Source organism: Aquila chrysaetos, chromosome 3 (genome assembly GCF_900496995.4).
Source record: "Aquila chrysaetos chrysaetos chromosome 3, bAquChr1.4, whole genome shotgun sequence".
In the NCBI taxonomy this organism is placed as follows: domain Eukaryota; kingdom Metazoa; phylum Chordata; class Aves; order Accipitriformes; family Accipitridae; genus Aquila; species Aquila chrysaetos.
In genome coordinates, this window is record NC_044006.1 from 58,255,814 (window position 1) to 58,279,249 (window position 23,436).

At 39.3% G+C, this 23,436-nt stretch overlaps 1 protein-coding gene across 2 annotated transcripts in view; it reads right to left on the reverse strand.

The window, feature by feature from the left end:
- The window catches only part of NEBL (nebulette), a 274,542-nt gene that overhangs the window by 175,878 nt on the left and 75,228 nt on the right, over positions 1-23,436 (reverse strand). For both annotated transcript variants that reach the window (XM_041122468.1, XM_030008943.2), the window contains exon 3: positions 15,901-15,985. In XM_041122468.1, the coding sequence (XP_040978402.1) occupies positions 15,901-15,985 (85 nt within the window). The remainder of the gene's footprint in view (positions 1-15,900; positions 15,986-23,436) is intronic.

Consider the following 23,436-nt stretch of genomic DNA (forward strand, 5'->3'; position numbering starts at 1 on the left):
CTCAAATTCTAAAAGCATTTTTTCAACTTCTGAACTTCCACTGTTTTCAACTTCTGGGCCAACATTTTGGGAAAAAAAATCCATCCAAAACAATGTTTTGAATTTGTCATTTTTAGCATATCAACCAAATTTGTCATTCACAAATCAGCCTTTCAACCAATCAGACAGATCTGGAATAAGTGTAAATCCAGTGATTACTTGCCAGTTTCTCAATATACCTGAAGATATACATAATCTTTTCTTTCTCTTAGCCTACATCTTTTTCCTGATTATGTGGGTAGTCACATTTAAAATCAACACTTTGTGCTTTGGTAGTATTGGGCTCTGTAACACTGCTGTGGTAGATCTTACATACTTCTGCCCATTTAAAGCTTACAAGAGCAGACAAAAATCCATTCAGAGTCATAATCAGAACATTAAACAAACTGGTTTCTCAGAAGAGTAATAAAATAAAAATTTTAACCACTAGAATCGTTCACTATTGACAAAACAAAAAATTATATTCCTGTATTTTTTGTACATCAGATCATAGAATCATAGTTTGGATTGGAAGGGACCTTTAAAGGTCATCTAGTCCAACCCCCCTGCAATAAGCAGGGACCTCTTCAACTAGATCAGGTTGCTCAAAGCCTGACCCTGAATGTTTCCAGAGATGGGGCATCTACCATCTCTCTGGGCAACCTGTGCCAGTATCTCACCACCCTCATCATAAAAAATTTCTTCCTTATATCTCACCTGAATCTACCCTCTTTCAGTTTAAAACCATTACCTCTCTCCTATCACAACAGGCCCTGCTGAAAACTTTGTCCCCACCTTTTTTATAGGCCCCTTTTATGTACTGGAAGGCCGCTATCAGGTCTCCCCAGAGCCTTCTCTTCTCCAGACTGAACAACTCCAACTCTCTCAGCCTGTCTTCATAGGAGAGTTGTTCCATCCCTCTGATCATTTTTGTGGCCCTCCTCTGGACGCACCCCAACAGGTCCATGTCTTCCCTGTGCTGAGGGTTCCAGAGCTGGACACAGCGCTCAGGTGGGGTCTCACCAGAGCAGAATAGAGAATCACCTCCCTCGACCTGCTGGCCACACTTCTTTTGATGCAGCCCAGGATACAGTTGGCTTTCTGGGCTGCAAGCGCACATTGCCAGCTCATGTCAGGCTTTTCATCCACCAGTATCCCCAAATCCTTCTCCGCAGGGCTGCTCTCAATCCCTTCATTCCCCAGCCTGTATTGATATCGGGGGTTGCCCCAGCCCATGTGCAGGACCTTGCACTTGGCCTTGTTGAACCTCCTGAGGTTCACATGGGCCAACTTCTCGAGCTTGTCCAGGTCCCTCTGGATGGCATCCCATCCCTCAGGCATGTCAACCACACCACTCAACTTGGTGGTGTCTGCCAATTTGCTGAGGGTGCACTCGATCCCACTATGTCATTGATGAAGATATTAAACAGTACTGGTCCCAATACAGACCCCTGAGACACACCACTGGTCACCAATCTCTACCTCAACATTGAACCATTGCCCATCCAATCAATTCCCCATCCACCAGACAGCCCACCCATCAAATTCATATCTCTCCAATTGAGAGAGAAGGCTGTTGTGGGGGACTGTGTCAAAGGCCTTACAGAAGTCCAGACAGACAGCATTTGTAGCTCTTCCCTTGTCCACTGATGAAGTCACTCCATCACAAAAGGCCACTAGGTTGCTCAAGCAGGAATTGCCCTTGGTGAAGCCATGCTGGCTGTCTCAGATCCCCTCCCTGTCTTCCATATGCCTTAGCAAAGCTTCTAGGAGGATATGTTCCATGATCTTCCCAGGCACAGAGGTGAGGCTGACAGGTCCGTAGTTCCCAGGGTCCTCCTTTCTACCCTTTTTAAAAATGGGTGCAATGTTTCCTAAATGGGTGCGATGTTTCCCATCTAGAGGATTCTAGAGGTTCTTCTTTCATCAGGGAGATATAAAACCCAAATGGCTTCAGAGACTTCAGTAACAAAATTCATTAAGTCCCCAAAGTACATAAACTCTTCAGTAAAACACAGTTTTCTTGAAAATAGACAGAAGTAATGAATCAGAAACACTAAATGCTCCAGGAATTGATGCTTATATCAAATCACTTGCCATTAAATAAAGTCTAATGAAAAATTAAACAGAGATGTCTGTTAAGAACATTTACAAACATCCACTCCTCAACTCACCAGAAGCAGATGGGACTTACCTCAGAAAGAGGGAGTGTCCAGATTGCATATTTTTGTACCTCCTATGCTTCTATTAAAAATAAATACCTTCAATACCTATGGTCACCAGGAAGTTTCTTCCCATCCTTTCTGAACAGATTGAAGCAGCAGAGGTAAAACATTAACCAAAGGAGGGTTTGGTGAGCCCTCTCACCATGTTTCCAGAACAAGAATGTTCTATAGGGTGCTATAAATAAGATGACCAGCATAACTTTACACAATTCGCTGGTTCAGGACAGCAGATGTGCTTTTCACTAGACTTCTGATGTGCCCTATCTCTCTCCAGTCTTTTTTCTTACACTTGACTCCAGTCCCCTGCAAGGCCAAATTTGGTCTGGTTATCATGTCAGTCAGTATTCAAACACTGCCTGCTATGTAACAAGGCATCAGATTCTACCCTACTTTAGAAGTCTTTACCTGAGACAGCCATGTGACACTTCATTCATAGTTAATGGGCAGAAACAGGCATTTTTAGGGACACTGTTCATACAACCTATTTTAGATGTTCTGATCCATCCAGGTCATACTACATCCCAGATGGCAGAAGAATACTGTCCTATGGCTTCGGCATCTACAAAAACAGAGCAAATTTTAAAAGTTTTCACCTACTAACTTAATCTATCACCAAAACATGTATAACTCATTCAGAGCGCAGGGTGACAGAGCTGCAGTCCGGAGAGACAGCTCTCAGCACAGCCAGGTGCTCTGCTTAGCACAGCTCTCCATGTGCTGAAAGGTTCCCTAACATCTGACTCTACCTGAACTGAGGCTCTGCCTTAAGCACAGTATTTTACCATTGGGCCTCCCTTTTTGCCTGCTCTTCACATCCCCTTCACTTCTCCTCTCAGTGGCTGCTCACCCACTGAACTCTGCCATCTCTGGTGCTGTGCCCTGCTGACAGCCTTCCAGGGCAGCGGCTCCATTTTTCATTGGTATCACTCATTTCAAAATATTCCAATTCCTGCACACTCAATTCAGCTTTTAAGGCTGTAAAATGGGCTGAGAGATTGGAAAAGGATGGAATTTAACTGAAGGAGTGAGTTAAATTTAAAAGGATGGAAAAGGAAAAGTAGCTTCTGTTGTAGCAGCTGATGGCGACCGCAGCAGTGTCATGAGACTCTAGTGCTCATTTTATTCCATAAGGAATGATCACAGGCTCAGGCGGGTGGCAAAGGCCACCATGTTACAAGGCATAGTAGTAACAACGTAAGGGTATACAGGCCAACAGCATAGCAGAAAACCACTACTCAAGTCAAATACACCATTCTTTGATTTTTTTGATTCTCCTCTTATACAGTGATCAAAACATTTTCCTTTGATCAAAACAAGCCACGTATCCCACTTCTCATCTATCTCAAACAGTGCTGTATCATGTGCTCGACCTGCCTCTGTGATGGGTCCTCACATTCCAGCCTTATCACCCAGACACTGGAGCATCCCGTCCTCAACAGACTTATTTCTCTTACTCCCTTCTTGACAGGGTTGAGCAACTCGGACCATTCTTCTGACTTTCTGACCACATTTAAGTTTATATCAACAATTCATTTATTGATAATTATAATATGCTATTAAAAAGTTATCTTATATTGCAAAAATGAGCACAGCTCTTGATATATAAGCGGTACCTTCATTCACATTTGCATCTTTTCTTCTAAGGCTTTAAAGCAATTTATCTACACTTCCTAAAAAAAACTTTTAAAACAAGAAATTTATGCTTAATTTTACGCAGTAAAATTATTTTCTTTCAAGTGAAATTCAACTATTTTTAATTCACAAGAGATTAAAAATTAATATACTAAATGTAGATATTTTTTGATAGAAATGTTTAAATTTTAAATAAAACTGAACTGTAAGTTTATATAAATACAAAATATTTACATGTTGGTCATTGATATCAAATTAGTATTTTTAATTTGGGTTTCTGATTTGATTATTCAGTGCCAAAGGGCCAGAAAAGGCAATAGACAACAGCTTTTTTTTTCCGTCTTCTTTTTTTTTTTTTTGTAATTAAAACAGCTTATGTATTTTGCCCTTCAAAATTTACAGTCCAGTAAGCTACTGGAAAAAAATAAAACTGTGCTCAAGGCAGATTCTAACATTAAATCTTTGCCAAAAAAAAAAGTGTTTCTACCAAATATCTTCAAAGCTCTAACATTTGGTGCAATGAAAGCATTTAGTATTTTCTTCCACTCACTTTGTTTTGGGCAAGGTTAAACATTATACTAATCCTACTTTTTCCTTTCTCTTTCTTTCCTGACCCTTTCACTTGAAAGCCCATCAACATAATCTCCTGCAAGCATAGCACTACCTGACAAACTATCACCCCGAATAGACCTCAATCCATCCTGCGAGGCAGCAGTTACAAGAAATCATTGAACTCTGAATGGTCCCTGCACCATCTGAGAATAAATCAGGAGGACAATATATTTCTTGGATCTAAAACAGCCCCATCAATAAGTAACCTAAGCATCAGGAAAATGACCAGCTAAAATGCTGACGAACACTCATGGCCTTTTATTGGGGTCAAGGGGTAGGACTGCCCAGGAACTCTCCTGCCTTTTTTCTTCTTCCAAATACTCTGAAAAGCCTAATACCATGCGATTTCTGATTCATGTGTTGTTTTGGCCTTGCACCACCAGGCAAGCCAAGGCCAGTTTCTCCTTTCTCCTTCTCACAGTCACACTCGGTGTATTACAAGTGCTCTTTGCACCGTAAGCGGACAGCTCAGACTACACATGGTCAGAAATTACCAAGAACCGAAAAACAAAGTCAGAGAGAGAGAGACAGAGAGAAACATCCACAAAGCTCAAAGTGCAGAAAGTCTCTTGCTGGAGTAGACAAAGCCCTTCTGCAGCTATTCAAAATCCAGAAGCCAGCGTACTACATTTTGTTGGGGAACATAGGGAATGACAGGGATTTTGTTTATTCAGTTTTTAATTTCTCCACTAAGGCTAAAGCTGTCTTTTTGCCATTTCATTTGCTTAAAGCTTCTATTTTGTAAGACTTCCAATTAAGAGAATGTGACACTCTCACCGGGCTTGCATTTCTCGTATTAAGCAGCTTTGCTGGTCATTTTGTTAAGGCCACCTCCAGAACAAATGCTGACCAAAAACAGAATTAATGGATTTAAAGGGTACTACTCAGTAGTCAGTGCACACAATGGGGACAGCTGTGTTATACAAAGCAAAGATATGCATCTGGATGGACTTTTTTTGTCACACTCAAAAAAAGCCAAAAAGGTAAAGAAATCCAGCCACTCTCAACTGTTATATCGAAATCTTTGACAATTTAAAATACTTGAGCAGATACAAGTAACTTCTAAACAAAATGCATACTTATAAAGACTCTTCAGAAGCAAACTTACATCACAGTTAATCACATGCGAGAAGTCTTTAGGTAAATCAGTATTTTCCTTTTTTTCAATTTAGATCTAAAGAGTGCATGCATTCTATGAAAAAAATAACTGCATCAAATAGAAAGAAATATAATCATGCTCATAGAAATTCTGTTGTCTAATTCTACACCCCCATCACAATAGAAATATGCAACAAGTTTATTGCATGCCAGGAAAAAGTGTTCAACTATGGGACAAACTAACTATGGATTTGAGGCAATTTCCAGAGGTATGTTAGAGTAAGATTTGATCTCTCCATCTATTGGTAAACTCCAATTTATGTTAAAACTTTCAATTTGCTTTCTCCTTTGAAAGGGAACCATGGATATCTGCAAATCAACATAACACTGTGAGCAACGATCACTCTCAAGGATCCCCTGAACTAGAACAACTGACAGGTTGAGCTTGTAGCATCAACAGGAAAAAAACCTTAAGTCTCAAGAGTAAAAGTGCCTCATCCTTGTGGACTAAAACTTTACAAAGGGATAAGGACCAAATTCAAAACATTTTCAAGGAACCAATACAATTAGGAGAAATACAGTCATTTATCATATTCTTTCAACATGTTAATGTAAGGCCATGAGAATAAGGACAAGAAAAAATGAAGTGAAAAATTAACCTTGCCTTTAAAAATTCTCAGTCCAGAACCTCTGAAGTTTGTTAAGAAATTGCCACAGATGAACATAAAAATTGGTTTCATTATAACAAGATGGATGACTAGCTTCGTCCCTTGGTAAGAAACAGGTCAGTACTTCTGAAAAGATATGAGCTTAAAATCAGGAACTAAATGGAAGCCATTAATTGTCACAATGTGAAATGCCAAATGGGTTAATCCAATGCTTTGATGTACGAAGAATTCATTGTTATAATCTCACATTGGAAAAGAAAATGTTGAGCTTTCACTTTGGATGAAAGGATATTAACAAAAATACTCATATGCCACTTTCAAATTATTAAATATGCCAGCCACTACAATTTGCTGGGAAAAAAAGAGATCATTTATCCCTGCCATTACACAAATGGAAGTCTAGGGCAAAGACTAAGAACTTCCTGGAGGAAGACACTGGCAACATCAAGAAAATAAAACAAGTTCTCTTAATTCAGTGTATTGACTAAAAACATATTCCTGAAAATTCCTTTTTTACATCCCAGGGTGAGTAAGTAAAGGCATGCTCCTTAGCTGTCCTTCCTTTTAATGCTGACATTACCAATACTCCACACTGGATCAGACTAGTCACCCATCGAGTCAAGTTTCTTCCTGCTGATCACAATAAGTATGAACAGTTTGGGGAAAAAACAGCAGTGTCAGCAATAGGAAGCAAGACTACATGGACCCCTTTTGATTAAACATGGCAGTCTCTGAAAGATGCAGATCTGAACCCCAAAAAGGAAAGAAAGAGTGATGTGATCTCATTTCCTGACTTTGACAGACTTCCTCGGTACAAATACTCTGCTAAAGGGGAGAGGGCAGGAGAACAAACTCAGTACAGGCACCTCAATACCCCACACTGCTGAGCGTGTTCCCCAGCTCTGCTGTACTGCCATCCCCAAGGCAAGACCAAGCACAGCTCAGTGTCTACTTCAGTCAAGGGAGAACTCCTGAAAGCCAGCATGGACATGCCTGCACCAGCTTTGCTCCTCTGACCTGACCAGCCGTTCCACACAACCAAGAGGACACTGACGCCGCAATCTCCCCACGTGCCATCAGGTTTCACAAATGCTCAGTTTCATGCTTCACAAGTGCCACTCTGACAGGCTGGTATGCAGCCCTCACTATCTCAAACACTATGAATCGGAAAGAAATATATATCCATTATAAGGGGAGCAACCACATACAGTGTGGACATAAGCCAGTACACACTACATGTCTTTGGGATTGGGAATTTCTTCCCGGCTCTCTTGTACTTAAGCAGTACAGACATGTCCTCGGCATCTGATTTGCAGTCTCTGGGTGTCTCACTTTCTATGACAATTGTTCTGTTCTTGTTCTCCATCTTAAACTCTCTACAACTGAACACATTTCTCCTTCATGTGGGTTTAAATACTGTGCAGTAATGCAACAAAAACATAACTAACAAGAATCACAGCATCCAATTTCCTGCAACAGAGTTCCACAGAGCAACCATCAAAAAAATCTAGTTCCAAAAATAAACAGCAGAAAGAACCTCAAGAGAATCAGAAGATAAACTTGACAAGACATGAAAAAGAACATACATGTAAGTATGGCCCAAGCCCAGTGAATGTTCCCCATTCCTTCCTCACCCAGAAGAAAAAGGATTTTTTTTTAAAGATTAGAATATAAAAGATTAAGTGAATAATTTTTTTAAATCGTAGAAATTCTGATAACATCTTAATTTTTAAGTTAGTATTTTTATTAATTGTTCCTCTAAAAAGTTATAGACATTTCAATACTAGTGCTGATGCAGTTAAGAATGCCACAACTCAACTTACAAACAACAGCTATGAATTCTGTGGCTCTCTTTTGTCCCCTTTCTATTAGTGCTGGTTGTACAAATAAAGGTGGTCTGAATCACTTGCGATTTTATTGATCCTAAGATTTTCTATTATGATGTCCTACTTGCTGTACATTGATTCGATGTCAAAAGAAAGTCTATAAAAATGGTTTTGCTCAATAAGTACACTATTTAATAATCATGACCACTCTGCCCTCATCCTACCACAAAAATTACCTATATTTTATGTAAATGTATTATCCCTTCACTTTTTACAGTTAAACATTAAGTGCATCTGCGAAAGAGAAAAAGTACAATTTTTTTTTCCTCATCAACATATGCTAGAAAAATGGATGTCATTATATTCATATATGTTGCATCCTACTTCTGAATCTTGGCACTGGGAGAGGTGATTCTTCTCCTGCGACTGTGGATTTTATAGACTTCATAATTTTTTGGCCAGCAGAAACAGCTTGCGCTGCTTGCTTTTGAGTCTCTGCAGACACTATTGTGTTTCCTTAAATGTAATTCAGTTCTGGGTTTCCCCTACAAAATTACATCAGGTTTTCAAATCACTATGGATTTTAACAACACGTCAAGCTCTAATGCAAAAAAAATGCTGGCACTTTTACTTTTGTATCATCAAATCAACAGTGAAAAGCTGAAAAGTTAGATAGGTGGACATTTTCCATAGATGCTCAAGTGCGACTCTGTCTGAAGTTTCCCCTGAATGTTGGGCAAGTATTCATCTTTGCTTTGCAGCGTGCTCCTTCCATCATCATCTTCGCAGATTTTTTTGCGGAAAAATGAAGAATAGTACAAAAAGAATGGTCTGATGCAGTTGTTTTCTCAGGCACTGAAACCTGTAATTGTGCCCTCAGATATAAATGCAGATAATAGGTTCAGAAAAAAGGAAGAGAATGTACTGCTTTTATCTACACAGCTTAACCTACTAATTTTCAAGGCATGATCTGGCCCAAAAAGAAAATAGGTGAAAGAACTGTCAACATCATAAGAAAATATAGTTATTTTCATAAACAAGTAAAAACAAGAAAAAAATACTACTATCCCAACCCGTTTATACAAGTAACTTTTGTTACACTGACCAGTACATTACCATTGCAAATTAGTTTAAAATTCTGTATAATTATACAAGCCAATGATATTAGATAAAAAAAAGTATTTTAAAAAAATGTAGAATATGCAGCCAGTACCAGGAAACAGATTTAAGACTTAAGTCTTAACAACTTAAGGCTAAAGTAAACCATTCTTCTTTTCTGTTTAAAAAAGTAGTCCATAATCACATCTTATATCCCAGCAGATTTGTACTCCCACCTGTGAAATAAAAGAATTTCAGGGTGCTACAAATGTGTCAGTAACACAAAAATAAGTCAATGTATTCCACAGAGAAACTCCCTCTTTGCCTCTTAATCTGTTTATCAACTATTACAGTACTACACACTGTTTGATGCCTTTACTTCATGTTCTGGTGTCTCTTGACCACAGGGTTACAACTTGTTTATCTCCACGTGCTGGTCCAGCCTCTGTGACAGTGAGGAGTAGCAGACAGGAAAGAAGAGGAAGCACTGCTGTCACATCCTGAATCTTACAGCCTGCCTAGTAATTGCAGGAAGGAGAACAAAAAAAAAAGGGGGGAAAAAAAAAAAAAAAAACAGAAAGTATAGATATGTGGTAGCACAGTAACAGGAGCCAATCCAGTGCAGACAGGATGTAGACAGAATCCCTCATGTACTCAGCAAGATAACAATCAGAAGAGGTGACAACCATTTTCCCAGAAGACTGAAATCCATTCTGCCTCCTGCACTCCCCTCAAGCTTTGTATTATTCACATCAAGAATTATTTTCATGCCTTTGACTCATGCAGATAAAACAAGTCATTTAAGTAGTCTTCAGAGGGGAAGAAGGAACAAACCACAAGCTGAAAAAAATCACATTTAGTAGGTAAGCATGATTTACAAAATGCTGCTGTGCAGGGGCTCACAGGGGAGCAAGGGAGAACTTACTGCAGGCAGTCTGGGTTTATTTTAAAGCACGAACACAATCAACTACTCCAGGACTTCTCACTCAAAAGTAACAGCAAGAAGACAACTGAGAAGCCTGCACTCTTTTTGTTTTCTCAACCCTCTCTTCATACACATACAGTGGATTGGGTTCAGATCCTTGGACAACTGGAGAGAGGAGCAGATAAATAACCAGTACCTGATGGCTATCTGGAAAAATCCCATCTTTAAATTCTATTGCAGGGTCCTCTGGCACAACTTACAAAATCACCCATAAAGCTATAACCAGGCCTCTCTGCCTGCTATCCTATATTTCCTTCTCCTTTCCTCAGCTGAAGGAGGATATTTTTATCTTTGTCTCTAGCTCCAAGGACTGTTTTCTCCATGACTTCTCCAATGAGCTCACTCAGGGTACCCCAGGAAATCCATTAAATGTCTGCTTTAGTAATCCATCCAGCATTTTGTTCCCCTATAGCACTCACTGTGGCAGTTCATTCCAAAGACTTCATAAAAGCAGAGCATATAAACTGAAAAAGCTTTTTAACAAGTCAGGAAAAACAGCTAATAAAAAGAATCTGCCTGGAAGTTTGCTAACACATACTCTTGGAACAGAGAGGCAAAGAGAAGGCGGCAAGAAAGAAGACAGAAATGGTCAAGAGGAACCTGAAGAAGGACAGGACAGAGAGGAATCACAGAATCTGCAAACAGCTGAAGCTGGAGTGGAACTCTGGAGATCATCTAGTGCATCACCCTACTCAAAGCTCAGTCAACTACAGCAGATGGCTCATGACTGTGCCCAGTCCTCTTCTGAAAAACTCCAAGGATGAAGACTCCACAACCCCTCCGGGCAACCTGTGCCAGTGTTCAGTCACCCTCACACTGGAAAAGTTTTTCCCTACATATAAACAGAATTTTCTGTATTTTAGTTTACACCCATTGTCTCTTGTGCTTTCACAGGGAACTGCTAGGCAGAGTCTGTCTCTTCTTCAACCTGAACAGAGAGGAGTGTGGCCATCCTAGAGACAAACATTTGACCATAAGGATTTTTTATTCCCTTTCCTGAGGTTCACTTTCTTCCAAATGCTCAATATTATCGTGATTATCCTGGTGAGATTTGGCAGACAAAGATACAAACACAAGCAATTCCTGAGAAAGTAAGGACTCTTAAAACATTAGACTATTAGCATAAAAGCCTGATTCAGTTGAGTATGTCTCGTAAGGAAAGACGGTACTTCTTGAAAATCAACTTTTTCTGAACTCTGTTTAAGAAGAAAAACTGCAAGTATGTTTCTTCCTACAGAAAACACCTCATACACTTTCAGTTATCCAAGCTGCTGTAAGAGAAGTACAAGAAAAGTATTTTCTCCAGTATGAAAAGGAGCACTGGGAGTTTCCAAGGATAGCAGGCTGTGTCACCAGAGATTAGGACAAGAAGGCAGTAGGATGATACCCATGATTTTTGTATCAAGTTCCCCAAGACTTACCTGAAAGTAGATTTCCTCAGAAAGCGCTGGAGTATGAGAACCCACCTTAAACATCAGCCCTCTCTTTGATCCAACACTTCGATATCCTTCCTGCCAAGAACTGCTGCAGAACATCTGTTTCTTTCTGCAAGTTCAACTGGAGCTGCTGCTTTTGATCTACACAGTATTGCCGCAGACAAGAACTAAAGGCCACAGAGCAATTTATACTGTCACAAAGTTAGAGACGTCAGTAGCCAAGGTACATGAAAGCAATTGCCAAGCAAACATAGGTGAGATGAGCATATTGGTAACTTCTGTAGTTGAGTTCATCTAGGAGAGGCAAGTGCATGGGGAAAGCATCCATGGTATGCTATTGAGTAAAAAAATGCACTAACCCACAAGAAAGTAAAGCCAGGGATTTTTCATCAGAGAGGTATAAAGAAAAAACTTGTTTGAGACATTGGATCCCTGTGTATACTCTTTATTTAGAGGATGAAAGACCTTAAAACTCATTTTCCTTCAGTCAGGAGGCACACTAAACTGGGGAGTTTTCCAGAATGGGAAATCAAACTTACAGCCTCTCCTAAAATGCATTTGTGTCTCCTTCACGCTACAGAGTTGAATGAAAGCCCACGGAAGCAAAAGGCTGAAGGAGGGAAAAGCTCTGAAATTATATTGTATAGAAGGAGAACATTCTCTGGAAAGCTTTTAAATGTTGCCATTTGACTTCTTAACAACATAATTTTTCAAGTGTTCTGAAGAGCAATCCATTTTCTATTGACTCCTCCAGAAAACAGTATTTTGGTTTTGTTTGTTTTGCTTGTCATGTTATGTCAACATGACAGTCTGGCCCCTAATGCTGGCCTTAATGGATTCTTGATAGAGGACCCAGCACTTCAACTTAAAACATTGTCAATTGCCACTTAAATGAAAATCAAAACAACAAATTTACAAAAACATGTGTCTTTTAGCTTACACAATATTTAATGGTGTTTCCTTTACCAGTTCCTCCTGCTTTGCTGAGTAAGATAAACAATAGTTCTAAAACTACAGATTTTGAAAAGGCGCTTGGAGTCCTGCAGCTAAACACAAGGTTGTGCCTCTTCAGAACTAAAAGCATTAAAGATGTTTACTTAGAAACAACAAAGCAGCTATTACTGTGGAAAAGCATTTCTCCTTACTCAGAAGTTAACATAATTTTTTACATTACCTAACACAGAATTTGTTCAATCCCATGTTGTCACTGCATTGGCAGAAGGCTCAAGCAGCTCTGATGAATACTGGAAGGTAGTAATAATGTGATTCTAACCAGCCAAGTTTGGTTTCATGTGAAAGGCTTTTCTTGAACCATGTACACACTTTTTTCTACTGCACAGCACTGAAATTGGGTAAAACCTGAACAATGGCAAATTATAGATCATGTATTTGTTTCAGTTGGGAATCTTGCAACTTTCTCTGAAAAGATAGAACGATGGACTAGACGGCTAATAGGGCTGATTCAGGATGGCAATTTCTCTGTCCTTATACTCTTCAAAATATTATGGAAGTTATTCAGAATTTACAGTTTTGTTTTATGACAGGATTTAAATTGGATTATGAAAAGTCCCTGGAATATTTATTTCAGCATTAAAACAATTTACAGGCTAGGCTACTTTACACGGTCTTGATGTGAATCAACACCAAGGAAGATAATGATGATCAGAAACATGGCTTTTCTTCCAAGTAGGTAAATTTGTGCCCTTATAATTTAAAACTATAGTTGCATCAACTGCAAATCTTTTACTGCCTAATAACCTTGAAAAAAAGGCACATTGTACAAATTAAGGGTTTCTCTCCATTTCCGAGTTTTGAGTAGATCCTTATGTAACATTTTATGCCAGTGCATTGTGAACAGTTGCAGCAAGTTTATACATAGGCAAACTCCAAGTTTCTCATTGATATTGCTTATCCAGTCCTAGAATACTAAGTCCTCTGTTTACAAATAGAGAACAATACCAGAACAAGTTTTCTTACACTTCCAAAGTGCCATGTCAGCATGTTTCAAATAGGTTAGGGAAAGCCATTTCTCTTATAGTCTCTAGAAATAGACCACACTCCTTGGGCTAGCCAATATTTAGCCAAGACAGACAATTGATACAGGGGAGTTTGGAATGTGTGAGCTAAATTGGACATATACGAAGCCCATCATGTATTGCGATAGCACACAGTTATAAACCAGAAATTATTTCAGTCCTTACTACATTAGTCTTAACTCAAACTGATGCATACCAGTTGACCTCTACACCCACTCGACAATTCTCAACAGCCCCTAGTCCCTCAGAAGTATTATCACAATAACCATGGAGAAGGAAGACTGCTTTAAGACAAAAGGTACATTTCCTAAATGAGATTCTGATCTGCCTGGACTTCATACAGGAGAGTTATCCTCTCTAAACACCTAAACAGGATTCCTCCCATCCATACTTTTCTTAACCAACTTCAAACAAGCTCTCCAGTTAAAGCCTACCTACCTACAGAAATCAGTCCCATTAAAATCTTTTGCCAGTACTTTAAAAAATATGGCTTTGGAGGCTTCCCTGAGGGCCTTTCAGATTAAGGCTCACGATTCACATGAGAGTTAAGGTATAGAATCGTGAGCACAAGGTTTGAAATCATTGTCTCAGGTTTTTTTACCACAGGCTCCTGAAGCAGGTAACATAGCCGTGAGGAAGTCAGCTGGCTTCTCTGCCACTCTGCCCATCACTGGCGAGCTGTCACCAAAGTAGACTCGTGTACCTGATTCCTTATAAAGTCCCAGCAGGCAAACTCACCCATGGTGTAACTGATATCCTGGAGATAAGCAGACAGAGGTAGCCATAGGCAAAGCACACATCTGATTGCTTTAAGTTTTGGCCTGAGATTTGTATATATCCACATGCGCATGGGTGCATGCACAGGTACAAAAGACAATACAGTGAAAAACTGACAGAAAGAGGAGTAAAATTTTATTATTCTCCTGAATCCCAACATTTTCCATCAAACCACTAAAAAAAATAGTGGGCTCAAAGTTTATATTCTTTTAAACAGACCTGTAAAAAGTATAGTTTACAAGTTCCTCTTAACTCTGTGACAGAATGGTAACTATGGTATGCAGAACCACTAAACTACAAGAAAATGAAGCAAACTCCACTCTAAAAGCTACTGAAGTCAAGAGGAGATGCACATTCCACAAACTCTCCTCTTTCCAGACGGCAGAATTTCATCATGAAAGAATTTCTCTAAGTTGTATAATCAATAACTGTAATGGCAAAACGTAAAGAATTGTTAAAAATTTATATTGTGCTAAATATCTGTGCTAGCATTTCTCTTTAGCACTCCTTTGATTTTACCCATTAACCTATAGAGAGGCTCCCAAAAAAAAAAGCTCTTGTTGCCTACTTTCTGTTTCCTGCTACAGGTTTTTGTTACATTAATTGACAATGATAATTACCAATTTATAATGAGATTGCAACTAAATCCAGACTAAAACCACAATGGTAAAAAAACCCCCACAACTTTCACAAAATAAAATGCAATCAAATATTATCAACTGTCTCACACAGCCAGGCCAACTTCCAGTGTAGCATAAAATCAAACAATAGGAAATTGATGGGGGAGCAGGATCCAGCTATTAAGGAATTAATATCAATAAGAACCGTATGTTATGGACTACCAAGTAATAACAGTAAACAAACATCATGTTTGGGTCACATAAGTCTTCATTGCCATTTTCTTCTTTTTTTTCCCTTTTCTTTTTACATTTTAATTTCAATGTATTTCTTATTAACCTATAAAGTTTTGATTGATAACATATTTATCACAACTGGCTTACAGACTGCTATATGAATTCACAAAGGACATAACAGATCCATAAACGGATCATTCAGTCAGTTCAGTGTTGACAAGTATTAAAGGCTTCTAAATGTTTGCTAATGACAAATTAATTGTTTGCTAATCACACAGCTATTTTATGATTAAGTTTGATGTAAGCTAACAATGACAGTTTGTCTAAGGCAAATGAACCCTCTGGATTGAGCTGTAACATTTCAAACATTAAAAACTACTTAGATACTTCATATACTTTTGAAAATGAAGGATTTCAGTGATGTCAATGGACTTACAATAGTATGGTAACTAGTATGAGATCAGAAATAAAACCCTGAGTTTTGCAGTGTTATACCAACCTACAAATATTTTTTACAATTAAATTAGAGTGCTACTCTGTAGCAGTACAAAGAAATACTAATACTACTTAGAAAAACTATATAGAAGTGGACTGACAGTCTAATATTAATGAGACAAAAGAATTATTTGATTTACCTGACTTTGCAATTCACTTTGTTGCTTCAGGCGAAGATTTTCTGGTGTATCAGCCACTGTAGTGAAGGACTGCTTTGGGTAATGTCTAGAAGAAGAAGCACAAAGCCAAACGGTAAATATTTACACATGCTAGAATGTCAAATGCATCCCAGCACTCTTTCCTATGGTGTGCAGAACTCTTTCATAGTTTACTGGGTTTGTGTTAGAAGTATTTACTCTAAAAATATTGTGTCAGTCATGCTTTGCAGAAACAACGTGAATGGGTTCCTGTAATGAGTCTAAATCCCACCCATTCATTCTGGCCACTGACTGCAGAGACCGACCAGCCAAGATCTGTTTCCAACAGGGTGAAAAAACTATGTTTAACTGCATTGTCTTGGTATAGTCATGTGCTGAACAAAGACTAAACTAAAATGCCTTAAAATAGAAGTGTTTTAGGGAAACTGAAAAGTTACGTCAATGAGTACAGCTGGAGTACCATGGTGTCTTAAATCCATTAGTGCAGAAACCAGAAGGATCAAGGCAGGTACATCCCAGGTACAGAAAGGTCAAATGCTTTAATGGTAAATGTGTCAATACAGTGCTGTAATATCCAGTACCAAAGGCTGGAGTGGCTCAGAATTCCAATCCATCAGGCATCTCTTTTCATTTGAAATTTTACATCTTTAGAAAATGTTCCTACTATTTGCTTTGGCATTTTACAGACAATTTTAATAGTCAAATCCTACTCATTTTCAGAACCATGATTTATTCATTTTCATGGCTTTATCCTGCAACTTTACAGCCAAACAAAAAGCTCTATTATAGGAAAGACCACAAAAAGAGGGAAATAACAAAACCAAACAGGCTATCCCAAAATAGGTGTATTATTATGAGCCAGGAACATTATCAGGGAACTGATTCTTACTAATGACTTTCCAGCATCTTCAGTGTCAAACCAAAATATTCACCTTATGACCATGTGAGGCACTCATGCTTTCAGTCACTACTCACAGCTTCCCATACCTGCCAGCTACCCCATTTGTGCCTCTAACATTTCAGAGGTACAAGGCAACAGGCATACCATTTTAGACACAATAACATTTGCAGCCTAATTTCTACAGAGGAACAAAGCAGTAAGCAAGCGTCTGGACTAAGGATATGCAGTATTAAACAAGTCCATGTTCAGACTCCAGGCTATCTCTAGTGTGTTCTTTCAACAACTAGTTCAGTTACTACAGTTCCTCATAAAATTTCTGTGCTTTGTAAAGATGATACATATTTTCATTCAAAACTGTATTTTGTTAGGTTTTATTTTCCATTTACAAGTTTTATTTCCATGAAGTGTATGGTTTCAGTAAAAAATAGTTCATTTTTTTCAAAAAAAATATAAGCACCCATAAAAAGTGAAGGAAGATCCCCATTTTTAGCCAAAAGCTGAATATTTCCTGTTCAGAAATGCAAAAGTAATACTTGATGAGAAATGCTGCCTGGATTTCATACAGTCCACTCTCTGCTATGGGTCTGATCCCCCCCATCAGACAACATCTGGCATTGCCAGACATCTACATGGCAGGACAATGGAGTAGACCGATGCATCACGAGGCTGTGGAACATCCCCTTGTTTATGGTGTCACTACACAGGGAAAACAGAGGAGAAATATGGGACAACCCGGGATTTCAGGTTCCCAAGGCCTTACTAATAACTGCACAGAAAGAGCAAAGACGCAACACCTCGATGGAGGGAAGCTTTTCCTGACAGCAATGTAAGAGCCACCCCAGGCTGGATACTGGCAGACGGAGGAATAATGCCACTGTAAGTTTAAAAACTTACAGTGAAATACATTCCCACCCATTATGTTAGCCACTTGTCTAGGATAGTTCATGTCACTGAAAACTAGAACAAAGATGACACCTTCCAGCCTATTCTTTTGTAGTTACAGCCAAGTCCTCCCAAGTCCACCTAAGCAGTAGCTTTGGTCACAGAAACCACTGGGAGTGCTGCATGTGCCTAAAGAGGCTGCTGCCTGTCTTCCTCCCTTTTCAAACTAGGGGCTCCCCCACCACCACCCCCCTTACAGCCAGACGATGCCTGGTGGTTGAACAGCTTAGCCACAGCTCCAGCAATGCACAGGGAGACAGAACTAGGCTTTGCTTAGAGGACATCAACTAGAACCAGCTCTTGCATGAAGCAGATGGCATCAGCACAATGTAATACCTTGGGACAGGCAGACAACTCCCAGAAGGGCTTATGGTTTTTTTTATTTATTTCACCTCTTCTATCTCACCCTTCCTTCTTCTGTATAGAAGAGAAAGACAAACGCCAGACTGGCCACAAGGAGGGTCATAAGCCCTGTTTGGAAAGCAGCAATGGACAGATGGGGAAGGCAACAAGCCACCTCACAGCCAGGGCTTGCCAATATCCAAGGAAGATTGTAGCAATGAACGGTGCATAATGCACACCTTAAAGAATAGCAGCCTTGCAGACAGCAGCCATGAGATATTCATGGATAACTCATGTAGAGGACAGAATCCTTACCCCTAAAAAAAAAAAAAAAAAAAAAAATCAACTGCCACACATGCAGTTCAAAAATGATGTTATGCACATGTTGAACACCAAAAGCATTCCCATAAACTTTCATAGCACTGCTTTTCACCGTGGTTACATACCATGACACTGGTACTATTATCACAGCAATCACCTGCACTCATCCTTTTTAGCATGGAGAGCACAGAATGGGAGTCAGCCCAGACAGGTTTTTTGGCCTAGTCCCCTTGTGAAACGTGGACAACACTGAGGCAGGTGTCACAGTCACAACCCCCAGGGACCCTGTTTAGCAACAGCAGCAGAGAACATGTCTCTGCAAACCCAGGCTCTCAATCTCCTCTCTCTTCTGAAGCATAGGAACATACAACTTGTCCCTATCATACACCAGCTTTTACTTCTGATCATTTGCAAAAGAAGTGGTTTCTTCCACAATTAGTATTCAGAAGTTCACAGGTATTTCAACAGTCAGAGCAAACCACTTAAGAACCAATGTATCCAAGATCGTTACTTATTTTAGAAGCAGCAGCTCCATACTTCAAGTAAAAAAGGTATGCTTAGCCTTGAACAAGCAGTGCTTTATTATGCTGGAAATTACTGTGTAAACTGATCATATCAGTGAAAAGTATTTACACTTGACTATGGAAGTAAGCAATACACATGACAAGTGAAAAAACCTGCTGAAATTTAAATAGGCCTTTAAACTGATCATATTAACCATTTATCACAGTGTATTACAGTGATTTAAAAAAGAATCATTTAGCAAAATTAAATTAGCAGAGCATTCTACTATGGGTTGTCATTTTAACTGTAGCTGATTTATGAAACCACCCACACGGTATATCAAACCAGAAAGACACGGTTTTAGACATATCCCTTCTAATTTATGGAAATTCTTGCCTCAAATCCATTAAAAAGACTAGTGTTAAATTTAAATCCTATCTTCAGCATTCACATTTGTTTTAAGCTTACTGATAGCATGTCTTCAGGATCATTAAAAATATCAGTATTTAAGATATTAAATTATCTGAAAACTATCTAAGATGCATTGTACCATTGGATACTTTTGACTGAAATAGAAGACTGAAACACAAGTGTTAAAATGATCAAATCTGCTTTTTAACTATCAGTTTAAGGCCATACCATGCTTCGTCACAATGCTCTGAATAAGGATGAGTAACTGGGTGTCAACAGCCTTTAATTCAAAAGGCTGACAGTGCTATCATGGTCCCTGGTAATCCATTGCTCAGTTTCCCTTTTGTCCAAGATGAGGTCTGAGAAAAAGCCAGGACTTGGTTAAAGAGGTTGATGTCATGTCAGCTATTTAATAGCAATGTCCAAAGGATTTTTTTTGTTTTAAGTCTTTGTTAGTAGTCTAAGTCTACTTAGCAATATGTGTTACCACGCTAATGCTATTAGGATTAATCCTGTATAAAGATCTATACAAGAAGTTCCAGAACAAATCAGGATGCACAGTATGGTGTCTCTGCCGTGGGTTACTGTATTGCTATTGCCTGCTTCAGCTGCACAGCTTGATTAATAAATCAAACCACAACTCAATCTCTGGCTCCTTATGAGGAAACTCCGTCACTTTCAGTATTTGGAAACAGTGTCAGTAAAACCTCCAAGAATTCAGGAACATATCTGAAAGTTTCCTAACTTCTCCACTGACTAAACGTAGAAATTTCCCCAAATACTTGTTTAGCTGTAAGGTTTTCATCAGCTTTTCCATGCTTTCAAACCAACAAAAGGAATAAAAAACATGTTCTGAGAGATAATGGGATGAAGATTCAGCTTTCCCTCTTTTGAAAAAGGTCAGATTCAAAGCCTGAGATAAATTCAAGCACGTACTGAAATTAACTTGCTCATACCTCATTCTGACTTATCCAACATTTACGATATGACTAAGAGATTTTTGTGTCTGTGTGTATTTTCTAACTGTAACGTTAATTGTTCACAGTTACAGAATTATAACCCTTGTCAGAATTACTAGATTTCTGTTGGGTTATCTCTCCCCTAGAATACCTATTCAGTAAATTGCCCGCAACATAAAATTTGTGATGTCTTTTAACCAGAGAACAGCCACAAAATACACAAATCAAAATTATTCTCCTAAGCAGAGGGTCAGCTCCATCACATCTTTTCATAATACCATCACTGGCTGTCACGTTAGGCTATATCTGTCCTCTCCTAATTTTTGTTTGTAATAACTGTTATTCTAATTAAAGCAAACTCTAAAAGATAAGGAGGTTAAAAAAAAAAAAAGGAAAAAATACACTTATTTTCAGTTGCAGTAATACAGTGGAACAAAAAAAAAAAACGAAGAACAACAAAATAAAATTAAACCAATGTTACAAGAATTATGAAAAACTATAAAAGCTAGTTATGCTTTTATAACTAACACTTCAGTGTAGTGTACGCAAAGTTTCAAATTGAAATTAAACAGTGGATAATGATGTAGCAATTTGGATGCAACCCAAGCTCACAACTGATGGACAGGTAGGGAAGCTCCACCTTGGACCTACAAGGGCCCAATCTGTTCATCGTGATCTGAGCCCACATCGACTAACAGCACAAAAACACAGAGGAGAAACACAGGAGATCTCCAGTTGACACTCATGTAAAAGACATGAGATGAAATAATTTACCCAGGAAAAAGGTGACAAGGTATTAAGATGTGCTCAGCCACGGAGTGTTTAAACTGGCAGCTTACCACCAAGTTTGAAGAGGCATGGCACTGCTTTCCTCTCCTTACCTGGAAACCGTGCCATTCACAGAAAGACATGCAAGATGCTCTACAGCAGAGAAAGAAGCAGCAGGAGGGAAATCTTGCCCACAGCTGACTTCTGGCTTTGAAATTCTTGCTCAGTTGTGCTTTCTGCTCTGAAGCTCCGGGGGGGATTTCTCTGTTTTCTGTTTTGTTTTGAACTTTCTGTGCAAGATCACTTATTTGCATGCAATTACAAAGCCTTTTGGAGGAGGAATAATCTAACTAGTGGATAATACAGCTTCAGTATGGCAGTACTTGAGCAATGAAGTGGACACAGAAGGTTTCACAGTTCTCCACAAACTGCTCTGAAGATGGCATTCTCTTTGGCTACTGGTATCTACCCCACTGTATGAAGAACAGATACTCTGGCTGCGATTCGTTTGCTTTGGAAAATATTTTTCCATCTTTGTCTTCTATTCTTCAAGGGACTTACTTTTTCAGATATTTAATTTGTGCATCTGTACTTCTTATTTGAAGTAAAAGAGAAAGTTGCTCCCATATGCTAGCTAAATACAAGTTCCTGTTTATGAGAAAATTCCCCTAGAGAGATGAGCTTGTATTGGTTTGGAGGAGATTTAGCAAACAGTAAGATCCACGAAAAAAAAGTTACAAGCAAGGATATCCCACTTGCTTGTTGGGGTAGGCCATAACATCCTCTCTCCTGAAGCAAATGAAAGGCCACATATCACACCATCATACAACTAGACACGTGTTGCACATCATTGTGCTACCAGACTTGCACTTGATACCTGTCTACAGAGACCCATATCTAGGGCTCCATTCAAAAGCTACGGTTAGGGACCACATTAAATATGTGGTTACACAGGTTAGTGCCTCAGTGTCCCCTGCTAGAGGCTGAAAAAACGATTCATTTACTGAAATACAGCAAGGCAGAAAATGATGTTCACATTTTAGAGAAAACAGTGTAAAAATTGAGTAGCCAATGCTAATATCAAATTTCATTACTCTTACCATTTGAAATTCCATACAGAAATTCTGCTGTATCAAAATAGTGGAGTGGTTAGCTCTACAAATGTATGTCATATGATGAAGAACACCTGAAATCACAGAGGAGTGGACTACATAGTAATCTTATAATCACTGGCAGAAGGGGCAGCTGAGGAAAAAAGGTGTAGACTGAAGATCTGGAACCCACAGTAGCTTATTTTGGAATTTAAAAAGTCAGTTTATTTGGAAAAAAAAAAGTAAAATCTTGTAGATTTCCGACATTTTCACAGTCTATATCCAAAAGCATTAACATTCCTCAAGTAGCTGTAAGAGGCTGAATTGTTATCTCGAACCATTTGCCTCAAAGATTGTGAGGTATGAGGGACTGGGCTGTCATCAAGGAACTGTGAACTGCTCATCCAGAGCCCTTTGTCTCCAAGATGGCCGGTTTAAGCGGGACACTCCTCTGTCCATAAGGACGATTACCAGGCCATTGAGGCATCCAGGGGAGGAAACTGGGCTGGAGCTGATAAGATATTGGTTTCTGGTATCGATCACGCGAAGGTTGTGTGATGAATGAAACCTGCAGCGCATGACATCATCGAAATATGCCCTATAAAGAACCCCTAGAAACAAGTGGTGAGCGGGGGCCTTTTCTTCCTCACCAAAGAATTGAAGATTGAGGACCAACGGGACGCCGCTGGATCCATGCTGGTGACCATCCTTGCAACTCCCACCACCGACTGCTGGCCTGAGGACCAACGGGACGCCGCTGGATCCGTGCTGGTGACCATCCTTGCAACTCCCACCACCGACTGCTTGCCTGAGGACCGATGGGACGCCGCTGGATCCATGGTGGTGACTATCCTTGCAACTCTATCCCGACTGCTTGCTTAATTTCTACCTTTTCTTCCATTCTATCCTATCGCTACCATTTTTCCACTTTTGATACTTTTGATAATAAAAACTCTTTTGACTATACGGCATTTGACCTCGTTTGTGTCTTAATCTCGCTCTTGGGATCATATCGAAACCTTCCCCGACATTGGATCGGGACAGTAGCCAGTACTGGTTAAGTTTTAGGGAAAAAGTGTACAGGTAACAACATTAAATTACTTTGTACTTACAATACCAAGATGACCAAGAAACCTACTCCAAACCCATTTTCAGATATTGGTCAGCAGATAAATGGGCCGTCTGAATGTGCAATGCTCCCATACTGAGATTTTGATTTCAACCAGCTCTCCTGAAAACTGCTCTGAGCAGCAGGGCTGATGAAGACAGAAGAACAAGT